The 16,169-nt window shown below is 52.0% G+C and overlaps 1 protein-coding gene and 1 long non-coding RNA gene across 9 annotated transcripts in view; one reads left to right on the top strand and one right to left on the bottom strand.

Annotated features, from left to right (window-relative positions):
* Positions 1–16,169, bottom strand: part of Cacna2d2 (calcium voltage-gated channel auxiliary subunit alpha2delta 2) — a 102,674-nt gene that overhangs the window by 20,517 nt on the left and 65,988 nt on the right. For all 8 annotated transcript variants that reach the window (XM_010615468.2, XM_033759319.1, XM_010615467.2 and 5 more), the window contains exons 3-4: positions 11,063–11,122; positions 3,110–3,154 (exon numbers count right to left, since the gene is read on the bottom strand). In XM_010615468.2, the coding sequence (XP_010613770.1) occupies positions 3,110–3,154; positions 11,063–11,122 (105 nt within the window). The remainder of the gene's footprint in view (positions 1–3,109; positions 3,155–11,062; positions 11,123–16,169) is intronic.
* LOC104856211 overlaps positions 2,001–16,169 on the top strand; it is an 80,082-nt gene continuing 65,913 nt past the window's right edge. The window contains exon 1 of the long non-coding RNA XR_778578.3: positions 2,001–2,221. This is a non-coding gene — a long non-coding RNA (uncharacterized LOC104856211). The remainder of the gene's footprint in view (positions 2,222–16,169) is intronic.

Here is a 16,169-nt window from a genome sequence, read left to right on the forward strand (position 1 = left end):
ATAGGGGATGGACTCTTCACCCCACCTTCCATCACTGGTCAAACCCAAATTCTAAAGTCAAAACCAAACTGATCCCTTCCCCACATCCTTGAAAACCAGTTATCAGTGAAGGAGGCAAATAATGAAGCAAGTCAGAGGAACAGGCTGTAGACTTTGGCTTACTAAGATGTGACTTGTGCAATCACAGGGAGACCTCTGTAGCCCCTCCCAGGAGCTCTGTGTCCCTGTGCTCCCCACTGGGTCCTGCCCTTCTTCTGCATGGAGTCCCTTTGGCACTAGGGAAAGAGTCCTACTCCACCTGGGGCAGGGACAACACTCCCGGCAACAGAGTAGCTCTAGGTGCTGAGCCGGGGAGGCTGAATCCAGGGAGAGCTGAGCTGGGGTAGGGGAAACCATTGAGACCTGGTGACTCTAGAAGGAGGGTCTGCCATGCCTGCTACCAGCAGGACTATAAGGGCCCCTGTTGCTTTTCTAAAAAGAGCCACAGCCGCCTGACAGGTGCCAATTATGGCATCTTGTAGCCAGGCAGGCTAGGCATGCGCCGTGTGCCCCCGCCCACCACCACAGGCTGGCAGGAGTGGGTCTGTGACTAGTGTTGATGCTGAAGCTCAGGGTGGGAAGGCTTGGCTGCAGGTGCGTAAAGGGAGGGTGGAGGTAGAGAGTGAAAGCAAAGAGAGAGAAAAGCCAAGCAGGGAAGCAAGGGAGAGATGGCTGCTGAGGCAGGGAAGGGAGCAGAGCTGGGAGCTTTGTGCCCTGGGACGAAAGAGCCTATATAGTGAAACCTTCCACACCATGGCCCTCTGTGGTCAGCCTTTCCTCAGGCTTGGATCCTTTCTTCACCCTCCCCTGCTCCATGCTCACGGTGTCCTCGGAATGCCTCGTCTCTTAAGTTCTCCCTCATGTCTGCCCAGGCTGTGTCTGATCTGAAGAGAGGGTAACTGTGCCTCTCCACACAATCAGATGTGGAGACACTATGCTGAAGCACCCTTTTCATCTTTTCAGGGTGGGTTTTATTTTATTTTCATGGTGGTAGGGATCGAACTCAGGCCCTCTTTGCATGTGGTAGGCAAACGCTCTACCACTGAGCTACATCTTCAGTCCCTTCAGATAGATTTTACACAGCAAAATTCTGGCTGTTCCACAGTTCTCTCATTCCCCCTGTCCAGTATGTCACCCTTTGCCTACCCAGAGGGGACACTCAGAAGCCCCTGGTGGGGGTAAAGCTAGAGCAGGCAGCTGCTGAACACCCAGGCCAGAGCAGGGGGCCAGAGGTCTGTGAAGCATGAAGCACTCATGTTCCACTCAGGGAACGGGGAGACGCAGGAGAAGAAAGCCCCCAAAATGTCAGCAGCAGATGAAGGGCGCTGGAAAATTTAATCTCAACTTTCCCAACTAATGTGACATTTGGATTCTGTTTTGATAAGCTATCAGCTGGCAAACTTTTTCCTTTCTTCTCTTTTCCCCACCCCCACCTTCTGGCTGGTAATTTAAAAGTAAATGGTCTAGAAAGATCTCTAACTGTACCTCTGGCAAAGATTAAAAAAACAAAACAACACAACAAGCAGGGGAGTCAGCAAATGTGTACATGCTGTTATTTTGCCAGGCTCTAACTGTCACAGCCCACCCCTGCCCTGGTGAGTCTCTTGGATTGGGTGGGTCCTAGCTCCCAGCAGATGGCCAAGGGGTTGGGGCAGGCAGACAGTGGTTTAGAGTCATGGGCCAGAGTCCTGGATAGATTTGGGGGCTGTGGGGAGCAGGGAGTAAAGAGTGTCCTGTTTGGGGGTGGCCTACCAGGGTCACCCCCAAGGCCAGAGGCTTTGTTCGTTGGGCCACTGATGTCTCCTGGTTTATATTTAATGCACTGATTGCTAAAATTACAGCCCGCTGCCGAGGGGGGTAAGGAATTACATTCAGGGTCTAATTAAAGGTTCGCTCTTCATTTGAATTTCAGATTCCAGCTTTAATTTTAGCAACTTCTCCGGGAGCCACAGAGCTCAGCCAAGGGGATGCACACCTGCTTAAGCCCACCCTCCTTCTCGGCCCCTGCCCTCCTGATGGCTCTCCTGGCGACTTGGAATCTGTGACCCTGCTTAGGGATCCTTGCTGGCCTTCCCCCTGTTTGTGTTGTAAGACACCTTCACATCCACCCAGGACAGCCCCCAAGCATATAGGCCTGGAAGAGGAAGACTGGATCTCAGGTTTTTTGCAAAAGCCAGCATAGGTGAGTCCCCAGAGACTGTATAACTGTGATGCCACTGTTTAAATAGGGGACAGCTGGGTCCCACTACTTTGCCTTGAAGTCAGGCAGAGGTAGTTGGGCCTTTACAAGTCCACCAAATTTGTCTACTCCAAGTGCCAGCACCCTCAGACCCTCTTGTCTTTTCTGTAGCTACCTTCTCCTCACGGTCATATATCTTTCACTGAGTCCTTTGGTGATAGAGACCTCAATACCTCAGTGGAAGCCCAAGTAGACCTGAGCCATGAAGACATGGAGTGAGGGACACCAAAGCAGGAAAGCAGTGTGGCTCAGCCCACCACTTCCAAGGGAGGTGATCCCATTCGAGCTGAGCCTCATCTAAAGAATGAGTGCAGGAACCAGGCTGCCTCTTTAGCTGGGGCAATATGACTGAGCTCAGGGACAAGCACTGACCATAGGACTAGGCAGTGGGGTGCTTAACATACCAATGCTGCACTCACTTCATCATAGGGAAGGGAGCCTTCTCTGGTTTGGAGAGACACCTGGATGTGTGCATGCTACCCAACCTGTTCATCTCTCCACTGCCCCTGTTCTCCCTACTCTCATGGCACTCAGCCCCTCTCCATACTGGGGCTTGAAGTGTCCTGTGTGGGGAGGCTCAAGTGCCTTGTCAACCTCATCTGCCACACAGTACTGTGAAACCCAGCTTATATGAGGCCACAGAGACACAGCCCTGGAGGTGCTGGGATGTCTAGGGAGTTGTAAGAGGTGGGGAGAGGGCCTGTGTCACACAACTCTGTAGGGTTCATCTTAGAATGCTGAGTGCCCAGTCTTGACATCCATTTTATAGCTGAGACTACTGAGGCCCAGAAGAGGGGATATAGCTCTGGTACCTTAGGTAGGGGCACTTACCAGTTCAGCATCAGCCTTAGCATCATAGTACATGATGTCTTCCTCCTGGTGAAGGGAGAAAGGCCTTAGCAACCACAGCTCAAGGGCTCCTGAGACATAGCCAGGACCCCCAAGGCTTGGGACAGGCCCCTCAGAGTTCTCTGAGACTGAGATTGTCCCCTTTCCCCATTTAGAGCTGTTTTCCTGGAAGGGCTGGATGAGTAGGTGGTGGTGGTTCCCCACCCTAATCCTGGCCAGACCAGTCTTGAGAGGAGGGGCCCTATACGGCAGCCTTGCTGAGAGGAAGGGTAGAGGCCAACCTGACTGCAGAGATGCTGCTGAGGCAGGATGGGGAGTGAGGGAGATGGAAAAACAGAGCCAAGCTTGGGCAAGAGTGAAATAATGACTCGACGCCGCATCTTCCAATTTCTTCTATTAAAAAGCCTGCTCATTACAGGCATGTACTTATTAATTATCTGTGATTTGTTGTGAAATGCAAAGGGTTTACACAACAGGAGCAGGAGAAAACAAAGCCCGGCCTGCATGTCTGCCTCCAGGCCCTGCCTGCCTGTGCCCGCCAGTCCCCGTGGCCTGTGCCTGCTGCCTGGGTTCCTAGCCATCTGTGCGTCATAATCACTGGCTGCCCTGGGGACCCATAACACAAACGGGCTAATTTCATGTCTAATGATCTTTAATCAGAACTGAGCATGGCTGACAGAGGCCGCCAGAAGGTGAACCTGGTGTCAGCAAGTGCCACCTGCTCAGGAGGGGTCACCCAACCCTGCCTTGGTGGGCTCAAGGGCCAGGGCTACTGTCCAAGTAACCCTCCCTAGGTGCACTTCAGCTTTGTTTTGTACAGCAAAATCCTGCATTGGTGGCCCTCACTCAGGGCAGACCCCCTCATTCTTTTCTAGTACTTTACTTTGTTTTTTTTTTTTTTTTTGACAGGGTCTCACTAATTAAGGCTGGTCTTGAAATTATTTAGACCAAAGTGGCCTCAAACATGCAGCAATTCTCCTGGCTCAGCCTCCTGAGTGCTGGGATTATAGGCATGTGCCACCATACCTGGCTGTATTTAGGCTTATACCCTGGAATTTCACACTGAGCTACATCCTCAGCCTTTTAATTTTTTTAAATAATTTTTTTGACGTGGAAAACTAATCATATGGAATAAGTTTTTTAATAATATAATAAATTTAATACAGAGTTGACTTTGCTCAGGAGTTACATGTAATTAAGTTTTCCAATGGAAGAATAAATTTGGGCTATATCTTTTTTTTGTTGTTGTTACAATTTTGAGACAGGGTCTTGCTAAGTGGTTAAGTAGCCCAGGCTGGGGTCAAAGTTTAGATTCTCTTGCTTCAGCCTCCCAGAGTGCTAGAATTGTAGGCATGTGACACCAAGGCCAGCTGGGACTATTTCTTTGTGGCCTGCAAATGGGAGTGGCAACCAAGGCAGCTCCCTGCTATTAGGCAGCAAGGCATGGAGCCAGCACTTACTCCACAGGGGTGGAAGTCACCTTGGCCAACCCCTGCCCAAGGCCTCGCTGGGGCTCACTGACTGTGTGACCCTAGGGCAGGACCATTTCCTTCTTACTCCTTCAGCTCTTCAAACCTCCAGGGGAGGGCTTGACGTTGGTGACTGCCCAAGTCTTGGGTCTGTACTGTAGCGTGAGGGGGCCAGTACTGGGGAATACTTTGGTGAGCAGTCTAGTCTGTCTCCCACCAGTTTTTGGAGGTATGGGCTACTGGGTGGACATGTAGCCTTCGTCCAAGCATTGTGGAACAGTGTACACCTGGCTCCCATGCTTGGGCACATCCATAACCTCCCAGAGAAGAGCTTCCAGAGTCTTCAGCACTTGCTATGTCTGTCACTTCCTCACAATAGCCCCTGACACCAACACATAGATGACATCAGGGAAAGGCAGGGAAGGGCAGGGGAGGCTTTGTCCCCTGGCTGTGATCGGTCTTTCTAACTTCTCTCCAACCTCACCCATTCTTGCCACCCAGCCATGGATCTGCTGGGGGCTGGAATAGGGGCCCAGGTTCTGGGGTGCTCGGCCTTTCGCTGTGCTGGTTCTGACTGAAGCACATAATGAAAGCTGACACTACATCAAACACAATAAGGAGTTTCGGTTGATGAAGATCATTCCTGAACACACAAACCCATTAAACTGAAGGGAAAAAATATCAATTCAACACACTCATAGGGGAAAAGAAAATGTGATTTGTTATCTAAAGGGGGGTTATAAACACGGCTCTGATGCTCTTTCCCTTCATAATGAAAACAGACAGGCATGGTGGGAGGACTGCAGATTGCAGCTGGGTGCTTTATGCACCAACTTTTTAGGCAAAGCTTTTGCAAGGACAGGAAAGGGCATGGCTGGAAGCTGTTCACTCTCAGGCCCTCAGGATCCCTGGGTTTCCCTCTTGGACTTGGCTGAGACCTGCCCATTCCTGGGTCATCCCTGGGATGCTCTGGAACTCACTTGGGTCCCCTGTCCAGCTGCTCCAGTGGCTTCATTTCTCTATCTATCCTACTGTTTCACAGTTTCAGTGGAAGATCAGGTGTTGGTGGCATCGGGGACACGGGAGCAATGTTACAAAGGATTCTCAGCCTACAGACAAAGCTCAGGGGTCTGTATGCCTCCCTCTACCCTCGGCTTGGTGCATGTGGGAAGGACTCATTTCACCCATCTTGCTTTGAGGAGGGTCAGGCCATCCCTTTTCCTTGGTAGGGAGGAGCAGTAGCCAGTGGTGGACAAGGTCATGAAAGAAAATACTTTGTAAACACAGCTGTGATTGCTGTTTGTAATAAGGTATGAGTTGGGGGTGTGGCAGGACAGGGCATCAGGCTGCCGTAGAGGATCTCTGGGGAGGCCTCTGTGCCTGCTTTGGCTTGCAAGTGCTCAAATGTCCACATCAGTGTCTTGCTTCCTGGTTACACACCAAGAAGGTAGTACTATATAATGAATCAGCACAGTGGCCTTGACAAAGGGTCCTGGGTTCAAAATCGGACCCAGATACCTGTGAGCTCTGAGCAGGGAGTAAAAACTGAGGCTGTGCCTTACAGGCCCCAGCCTCCAGGCTTGGCCACGTAAGGAATGCTGGGAACAACCCCCATCTCATTAATGAGGAAAGGATGCCTGATTAATTGTACAGCCTTAGTGACCTTACCCCAGTCTCAATTTCCCACTTACAAATCAAGATGATGATGTCTCCTGTGAGGGCATGAAGAGAACAGGGAACTGCAGAGAAGTTCATGACAGCGCAGGACTCACCCTACCCACAGTGGACCCTCATGCAACTCCACAGCCTATAGGAGTGGCTGAATGTGGAAAAGACCCCAGGATGGGATGAAACAGGTGTCCTTAATGCCTGAGGTCTACACTGCTGAACCCCCACCCTGATATTTTAGGGGCTATTTTTCTCAAACTAGGCAAGAGTGGAGGAATTACCCCATCCCAGCTATACACATGACCTGCAACATGGACCTGTTCACATGACAAGCTGGGTATACACCTGAGTGTATGACCCAAACTCCTTAGCAGGAGCCAAGCCCAAGAGACACTGGGGAAAGGGTGAGGAAGGGAGCTTAGGGTGACCAGGGGAGTAATAGTTGTTATCCAGATTTGGTGCTTGCACAGTGGCTGCCAAGTCTGGCCAGACATGACAGCCGCTCCTTACCAGCCCCTGTGTAGGGCCCAGGCCAGCCACTTGGCTGCACAAGTGCAGAAGCTTAGCCTGCCTGGCTTGGCCCACTGCCAGCTCAGCTCAGCCAAGCGGAGTGTTTTCTGAGAGAGCCGTCTGTCACTGGCCTGGCAGAGAGGCAGGCAGTGGGACCTATGGCTGGGTCAAACCCTTAAGCCAGGGAGGCCACCTGTCCTGGCCAGCCGACTCTTCTGCCTGGCCCTGCCTTCACAGTCCTCTCTCTAGATCCCCTAAGCAGAGCTTCAGATTCCCTCCTCAAACTCCACAGGGCAGGGCTGTTTCTCTATTAGACTCCCAGAGAATGGTTTTGTCTCCTATTGTAGGTCTTGGTGTTGACACTGAGGCCTTGGGGCCAATAGCTTCTCCTTTCTCCCCAACCCACACCTAGTCCAGCTCTTCCCTGGAGGTAGTTTAGGTGGCACACAATGGTGGCATGATGTAGTGTTGGCATCGAGTACTGTCCAGCCGGTGGCTCGTCTTCATCTACCCGAAGTATTATAGGTACTAGAGCACCTGCTGCCTGTCTGTAGGGCTGTGAAGGTGTTGCCTGCTAATCAAAGCCATGGTTACTCTAGTGTACAATAGTCTGGGTGGCTAAGACTGTGGCTACAGGTTATGTGCCTCAACCACGCCAAGGGTGTGAGGATATGGCCTGGGAGGCTGTGTGTGTGTGTGTGTGTGTGTGTGTGTGTGTGTGTGTGTATACCATTGTTGTGTGCCTCAGAGGTGTGAATGCATACTTGCTGTGTGCTGTGTACCCTATTCATTGTGCCATGAATTCTAGTCTGGGCCCATGAACCAAGGGCCCTTTGTGTGTCCAGAACTGCTGGGTGCCACCTCCCCCACCATAGATAAAAAGGCCATTCTTGTTCACTCTGTCAGCAGGGTACCAGACTGGGCACATGGATAGGTGGTGGACAGCACTGGGTCAGGCCTGATTACTCTTGGTCTGGAGGAGCTTGAATGGGGCAGACAGATGAAACACTGTTTGGGTCATTGCACTGGGCACTATCTGTGATAGAGTCACCAAAGGGGACACTGCAGGTGGTGGAGGCTGATGCTAGGGTTGGGACTATAAACAGGGTCGTGGGCTTTGCCTTTTGCAGGAGGGTAAGAGCATTCTGGAGAATGCCTGGCTGGGGAAGGGCCTGTGCTTAAAGCTAGAATTGTGGTACAGGCTAGATGTCACATGTCTGGGGAATGGGGACAAACATAGCTCCTTGGCCTGTCATCTCAAGGTCATTGGGAAGGACATTATTTCAGAGGTGAGTGGTGTGCCTGCAAGGGACAAAACAGCATCCTTTCCCCAGCCTCCATCCCTGCACCCTCTGGCAGGGACAGCCCCCACTGGCAGCTCTGCTGCCTGCTCTCCCTCCCTGGCAGCTAGGCAGTGCTGGCTGCTAGCAGCTAATGGGTACCCATCAGCACTAATGCCTTGCAGCCTGGCTGACATGGCCACAGCACAGCTTCCCGGGAGCAACAGTAACCCTGCAGTTGGTGGGGAGCAGTGACTACAGGTCGCTGCTCTGTGTACCTTAGGCAATAGGATGGACAAAAAGTCAGGCAAACTAATAGACTGTAGTGGGGAGGGCGGGGAGTGTCAGGCCAGTCTGCTGTGTGTGAATGTGTGTGTGCGTGTGCACGTGCACACGTGCTGTTTGTGGTGTTAGTGCTGTCTGTGGCTGCAGCACCTCTGGTCAAGCTGGGAACAATGGGGCAGCTAGAGTCCCCTCCTGCCTCATCTCAGGATAGAAGTATCAGGGCTCGAGGGCAGGTACAGCCAGAGATGCACCAGAACATCACCATCTAGGTACCATAGGCCTGGCATGTGACCCCTTTACATGTCATATCTAAGCTGACAGGCAGAACAAATGCCACCCTGTCCTGTGCCACATGGAGAGACAAACCTTGCGGACTGTGACTCAGTGTGCAGGAATGAGGCTCTTGAGTAGCACCTCTTGGTATGACCTGGGAGTCCCTGAGCCCCAGCCCTCATTTCTGCCCCTTCCTGCCCATCCTGGCCTGCAATAAACTGTTCATGCCTCAGGAAATGGCTGTAATTCAGAGGCTAGGGGCTTCAAAAGAGCCCTGGGAAATGCGTTTTCTCAAAACCAGGTAGAGAAAACAGGTTTGGGGGCCATGGTAATATCTTCATTTCCTTCTTTGGGGCCTGGACTGGTAGAGAGAGAGAGCCAAGTAGAGAGCAGGTCTTTTCATTCCCTTACTCTTTGATGCTTGAACAGTGGTGGTGAGAGAACAGTTAAGAAGAAATGAGGGGACTGAGCAGGAGCTGAAGGTCCTGGATGCCCAGAGGACGGAGGAGCTGATAGGCTGGGAGAGAGAGTAGCTTCACAGAGAAGGGATGATCTGGGCCTCCAGGACAAATGGAGGTGTTTCAGGGAGGGACGTGGTGGGGAGAGAGGGGGAGAGAGGAAGGGAGAGGAAGAGAGGGAGAGGAAGGGGGAAAAGAGGAGGGAGGGAGGAAGGGGGGGCAGAGAGGGAGAGAGAGGTATCAAGCCTGAGCAAAGGCCCAGGGGCAGTAAGGGGCTTGAAGTGGTGTTCAGTGTGGAGGAACACAAGAGAAGGGGATCAGGAAGTGAGGCTAGACAGGGAGGCAGGAACGGACAGGTACTGGTTTTTGAACATAGCTCAGGCGTAGGCCTCGCATGTGGAGCTGCTAGGGAGGGGTTATCTGGAGGTGGTAGCATGGTCTGAACAGTAAGTGAGAGCCAGAGGTCACAGGGCCCAGTGAAGAGTGATAGTGCCAGAGTGGACAGGGGAAGACGGGTCAGTCTTCTGGCTCCTGGGGAGGGGGTTGGGTTAGGGAGTAGTTAATTCATTTATTTGCTTATCTTTTTTGTTTTGTTTTTTGAGACAGGGTCTTACTATGTAGTGAGATTGACCTGGAACTCGCTATGTAGCTCAGGCTGGTCTCAAACTCACAGTGATCCTCCTGCCTCAGCCTCCCAAGTGCTGGGGTTACAGGCATGTGCCACCATGCCCGGCTTATTTGCTTATTTTAAAAAGCTATCTAGTGGTGAGGATTTAGCTTAGTGGTTCCACCCGCCAACACCTGCCTCGCAAGTGCAAGGGCCCAAATTTGGTTTCCAGTACCAAAAAAAAAAAAAAAAAGAAAAAAGAAAAGCAACCTTAAAAAGCCATCTATTGTCCCCAACCCCATGTGAACCCAGCGCCCAGCACAGTTAAGAAAGAAAACCATGTGTGGGCAAAGTAGGGCAGCCTCAGGGTGACCTGGGAGGATGGAGAGAGAGGGCAGGGGACAAGGATCATAGGTAGGAGTCCCCTGGCACCAGACATCCAGCTATGAAACCTCCACCAAGAAGAAACCTCTGGTAGGCCTAAGTACCCTGCATGTCTCATCAGATAAATAAGACTCAAAACTCTACCTGCCTCCTAGGGCAGAGATATCTGGTCCAGAACTGCGGGGAGGCAGGGGATTGTGCACCCCTACACTCATTACTGGTTCCAGTGCCACTCAGCTTTCTCCTTCCCTGTGATTAGCAAGGAGACCACCAGGAGGCATGGCCTGGACACAAGGAGCCCTGCCAAGGAATATGGTCCCTGAGGGTTCCATTATCCTCAGCACCAGGCCTCCCCAAGTCCAGGAACAGCCTTGCCTCAGCCTGACAATGCCCAACAGGAAGGGTCAGGAGTGTCCAGCCTCAGCCAGAAATTGGCTGGTGAGGTACCCTGAGGTATCCTTGTCTCCCCCTCTGCTCCAATCACCTTGCACCCTGCTCTAAAAAGTCTGAGCCCCTTCAGAGCCTTCATGGAAGAAGAACCTTTTTTGACCGTAGCATCCTAGCCTCTGGCCCAGCTTGAAGGCCTCTTGGTAGGACAGGCTACTGTTCAGGACAGGGCAGGGGAGAATACACAGCACCATTTCCCAGCCTCTTTTCCAGGTTACTAGATTAAAATCTTGGATGAGTCATCTTGAAGTCAAGAGGCTTCTTTGACCCAGGGGCTTGTCAAGAATCTGGGAATCTTCTTTGGAAATGCCATTTTAGAGCAGGCTGTCCACCTACGGGTTACCCACAACTCCTCTGGAGTGACACTGGTGCTGATGTATGTACTGACTGTCTCAGCAGTAAGGGGAGTCTGGGAATTGTACTGAGCAAAGGACAAAGGCCTATGGATCTACTCAATGCCCCTTCCAGTGGGTCTGGGAAGTGCCTCCCCTCTTCATTCTGTCCCTGCTAGGGTAGCATGTCCTAGGTACTAGGGAGGGTGCTGTGGTCCTTACCTTGATGTTGTCCTGCCAGCGGTGGGCTTTCTGAAAGGTCTCCGCAGCATCGGCCAGTCTCTGAGGGACAGAACACATGGGGGTCAGATACTGAGGTGGGGGCTACTTGCTCAATGGCCACCCCAAAGCCTTCTCCATTCTTTTTTTTTTTTGTACTGGGGATCAAACTCAGAAACTTGCACTTGCAAGGCAGGTGGAGAAACCACTGAGCTAAATCCCCAGGCCCTCCTTCTCCATTCTTACCACCCTCTGGGGTCAGGCTGGTTCAAGGCCTCCCTTCTCCTTGCCCTACCAGACCCCGAAAACTCCTCAGCCCTGACAGTAGTATCCAGCTTACTATGAGAGGACACCCTGACCACAGTTGGCTTCCCATAGGATGGGTGGGCTGCACAGAACAGCCTGAGGGGTTCCTTATGGGCTTCAGCTCAGCCATGTCTCCTTTCCGGAGGATGGCAGTAACACTCAGGCCTGGGCAAGCCCAAATGCCATTCTCTACCCCTACAATCTAGTGTCCCCTTCCCCAGTCAATGTGAGATCTCACAGGTTATATAGTGACTTGCTGTTTTTCTTTTCAGCAGGGGGTACCCAGAGCCCACCTCTATCCACCCAGGCCCAGTATCCCTTTCCAGGGTTCCTGAGTCACTCCCAGAGGGCTCCCAAGCTCTCTGTCCACCCAAACCTGGCCTATCCTTTGGTGCTCATTTCAGTGCCCTCTGGCAATGAAGCCCACGCCTGTGAACAGAGTGCCTCTGAGAGCACAGTGATATGCCTGACCCTGCCACACCTGTCACTGGGCATGCTTGGTGTTAAGACTATGCTGATGTGTGAAGATATGCCTCTCATATATGATTAGGAGGGAGAAAATGACACATAATTGGGGTAGTAGTGACTGATGTGTGGAAGGCCCTGTGCTGTGGGAAGAGGACACATCAGGAAGACTTGTAGAGGAGGTGCCCAGGCCCAGCCACCCTCCGGGCCTGAATCTGGCACACCCATGGATCCTGTCTCTCAGGATGTCTTGGGGTTCCAGAAGAGGGAACTGAGTTTGTGCCTCTGCAGAGCTCAGTGCAGTGATGTCCTCTCAAACCTAATGATAACCAGTACCACTGGCCACCCACTGCATGCCAAGCCTCCTCCAGCCAGACACATGGCACCAGTTATTGTTCACACATGGCTCATGTGGTGTCATTATGGCCCTTCCTCAGATTAGCATACCCAGTCACAGAACATCCAGTGGCCTTTCCAAGACTGTCACACAGTCTGGCTAGGCTAGGGCCGTGGGCCTGGCCCTCACCACAGCCTTTGCCTTGATCAGCCATGACCAAGATCCATGATGTCCAGGAAGGGAGGCAGCTCTGGTCCCTCAAGCCTGCTCCATCGATTCCATGGATACAGTGTGGTCTTGCCTCCAGGCCTCCAGCCCTACTCAGAAGGCTCTGTTACTTTGGTATTCAGGCCACCATGTCCCCATCCATCAGTCCAAGCCTGATGTGGTCTGTGGACCTGAGTAGAGAGTGTTATAAAGCATGACGGCTGCCCACTATGGGAAAGTGGGAATGAGGACCTGGGAAACCAGCTTTTCCTTCTTTGACATGTGGAACGACGACTGGACTCCATGTGGAGCTGTGGCTATCACTCTCCTGGATAAGAGGTCAGACCTGGGAGTTAGAGGGGCTGCCAGAGCCATCCCTGCTTCTGCTGGGCCTGGCTCCCCCTCTTCCTCAGGCTAAGAGCACTAATGGTGGGAAAGCTGTAGCTGGGGACTTGGGGACAGAATGAGAAAGCGACTCTCAGAGTCAAAGCTCCTCACTTCACAATGCTGGCCTCTCCTAGCCTTTGCTGCCTTCTCCTATGGAGGCTCTGCTTGCTGCCCACTCTTTACTGCAGGGCCTTTTTGGGTGGGACTCACACTGCTCCATAATCTACTCTTGCATTCCAGAGGCTTCAGGGACCCTCTGCTCCATGTGGTCCCCAAGAAGTCTTATCCTTAGTCATGGCCCCTGCTGAGGTCCCTAGGATAGGGCTCAGTGCAAATGAGTTGCACCACCCCCTCTTGGAATGGGCCCATCCACCCTGGCACCTCTGCTTCACCTCCTACCCCTGACATCACTGAACCACTTACTGTTCACCCCTAGGCTCTGTTGTCTCAGGAACCCACATCCTTTCTTGTCCTCCTGCACCTATTCTCCATGCAACACTCTGAGTCTCAACTCAGAGAAGAGATCTGATTATCTAGCTATCATCTGCCCCTAAGCCTGTTAGCGCTTCTACTGCTTTGCACAGAAAAGGTAACACTTTCTTGAGGCCCTAAAAGGCCCACCTGTGCCTGCCTCCTGACCTGAGGTTTCCTCTCTGCCTAAACTATAAATATTCCTCTGGGCCCTAACCTAACCAGGGTTGAGTGAAACCCCCAAGTCATGAGCTGCAATGCCCTTCTGTGGAGGGTATAATAATGTACAATGGCTGCCCATCCAAGGAGTGTGGAAGCCAGACATGGAGATCAGCCTGTGAGACACATTTACCAATACTTGTCATGGATGCCAACTAAACAGTTGGAAGATGTTTAAAGCCCAGGGAGGCAGTCCCAAGGGTACATCTCGAGATGTGACCCTTGGGTGATCAGTATGTCCCCCCTTTCCTTACTGAGAGGCCTACTACTTTCCCTGGGATCCCAGAGCTACCTCACAGTGGCCTAAGGCCCATAAATGGTTCTGAAAGGTGACTGTCTGAAGCTGGGACAGAGCATGGGAACTAGATCAGGTCTCTTGCCACAGAAAAGCCACAGGGTAGATGAGGCTACAGAGTTAAACTGATGTGAAGTCTCTAGACTGGGCTGTGGCCATGAGGGACTATTCCCTCCACTTGTACATCCACTCTTGGCTCGGGAGTGCTCCTTTCAGGGCTCAGCTCTGAACCTAGGACTCACAGGCCCAATAATATGGGGCTATAGGCCCCTCTGGCTCCGTGACTTAGCAGACAAGGTGAGGGAGCCCCAGAGAAAAAAGGCCCAACCCCCAGTTTCCTTGAGCTCTTAGAATCCCATGGGCTTGAAGGACTGGGTCAGCCCGCTGACTCGTGAATAACAGAGTTGCAATAGCCACAGCCAAAGGATTACTTTTAATCCTCAGTAACGATCAAGCCATTATTATTTTTTCAGTGTTACAGATCAATCAGTCCATCCCTGGGCACTGGACGTGTTCAGACTGCTAACAGGGAGGTCTAGTGCTACATGAGGAAGGGCCAGGCAGCTGCATGGGGTGGAGTGGGTAGGCTAAGGTAGCATGAAGTCCCACTAGGCCTGAAGGTGAGAGGCCTAGAACTGCCTACCAGAAGCTTGGAGAAGGGATCACAGCCTGGACCCTGGCCTGGGTTTAAAGCCTCTTCCTCAAGAAGAGTGCCTTCACCTCTGTGGCCCTCAGGATCCTGCTGTGAACTGGAGATAGCAAGTGCACCCACTCAGAGGGTGGACAGGTTCTTGGAAGTTCCTTTTGCCAATCCCAGCAGCTGTTCTTAGGATCCTGACTACTATGGTTTCTCTTATGGGCTCTTACCAAACTCTGGGCCTTTCTTTTGTATCCGCTTTTTCTGCTGGTAATCCCTACTGAACTGTATCACCTCTGGAAGATTCCTTTTGCCCTTGTTCAGTCCCTAGGCATCCCCTCTTCTTAGCCAGTGACCTCCAAGCTTTGCTCCACCTACCTGGCCCAAGTGATCTGATACTCAGTCTTGGGGTCCTTCCCTCATAGAGTCCACAGTGGTCAGATCTGTTCAGGGATGGCTAGGAGGCCTTGCTTACACTGTCTTAGTTCATCTTCCTAGCACTTTCCTCCTACTTCCCCTGTGCCTTCCTGATGGTAGAGTGAGAAGAAAGGAAGCTCAGAGGTGATGGAGGACCTACTACGGTACCCATCAAGGCAGGACTGAGCTGGGGTTGCTGTTCCTAGCCCTGATCTTGAGTGCCAGTTCTTCTGGGATTTTTTAAATACCAAGGATCAAACTCAGGACCTTGTGCTTAAGAGGCAGGTGTGGTGCCACTGAACTAAATCCCTGGCCCTCCTGGGACTCATACTCTTATAGGAACCTGCTCAGGACCTGGGTTCTGAGAGCAGAGACACCTGCAGCCCCTGGTCCTCCTGTTCCTAGGTTCCTGCACATGCTTCTCTCCCTGTCCACTGCTGCCCAGAACCTTTTAGCCTGGCTCATCCACACCCTGCCAGGCCCCTACTCAGGGAATAGTCTGCCAAGTCTGCCTTCCCCTTGAACTTTAAAGTTGGTGGTAGCAGTGTCGTGGCTGTCAAGCTTAACAATCATCTGGTCTGTCATACAGCAGGTGTTTAACAGATGTCTGCTCTGTCAAGGTCAGGGCCTCTCTGGACCTGGGTAGAGCCTTGGGCTTGAGTCTGGCTCTCCCTGGCCAGGTATGTAACCCTAAGCATGTGGTTAATGTCTTTAAGCCTCTTTTCCTCACCACATCCTGGGGAGTGAGGGATATCAAGAGGATGTTGCTGTTGTGAAGTCATCAAGGGTGCCTCACCTGGCCTGTGCTATCCTCATCATGGTTATGACATTGGAGGGAACTGAGGTGGGATTGTTGAGTAGGGCTGCCCAAAGCCAAGTGCATAATGATAACAATAGGCCTTTCACAGGCAATTATCAGAGAGTTTCAGTTAACAATCAATTTCCCTCAGCTCTGGGAACCACTCTCACAAGAAAAGGCAAGAAACAAGAGGTCTAGCAGTGCACTAGGCTGGGGACAATAGTCCTCTGGGGATTGGCCCCTACACTGGTACTAAGTTAAACATCTTTAACTTCAGGGAGCTGAGGCAGACAATGATGTGAGATAAGGAACCTCAGAGGCCAGAACCTAGAGGGTGAGGGCCCCGCATGCTGGGAGGGGAAAGGCATGGACTTGGGGAGTCAGAGCCCTTTGGTGTGTCAATCTCTTAGGTGTTCCATCTGGATATTTCCCATTTCTCCTTTGCCTCTTCCTTCCCACCTTACTAGAACCCCCTTCCCTAGGGCTGGTGGCTGAGGGCCTAGGGAGCAACTGCCTATCAAACAGGACTTGTTCAGCAGTACAGTCCAGAGGGAAAGACTGTAAGAGCTT

The sequence above is a fragment of the Fukomys damarensis genome, unplaced genomic scaffold (genome assembly GCF_012274545.1).
Source record: "Fukomys damarensis isolate Sample0158 unplaced genomic scaffold, DMR_v1.0_HiC HiC_scaffold_37, whole genome shotgun sequence".
NCBI classification, from domain to species: domain Eukaryota; kingdom Metazoa; phylum Chordata; class Mammalia; order Rodentia; family Bathyergidae; genus Fukomys; species Fukomys damarensis.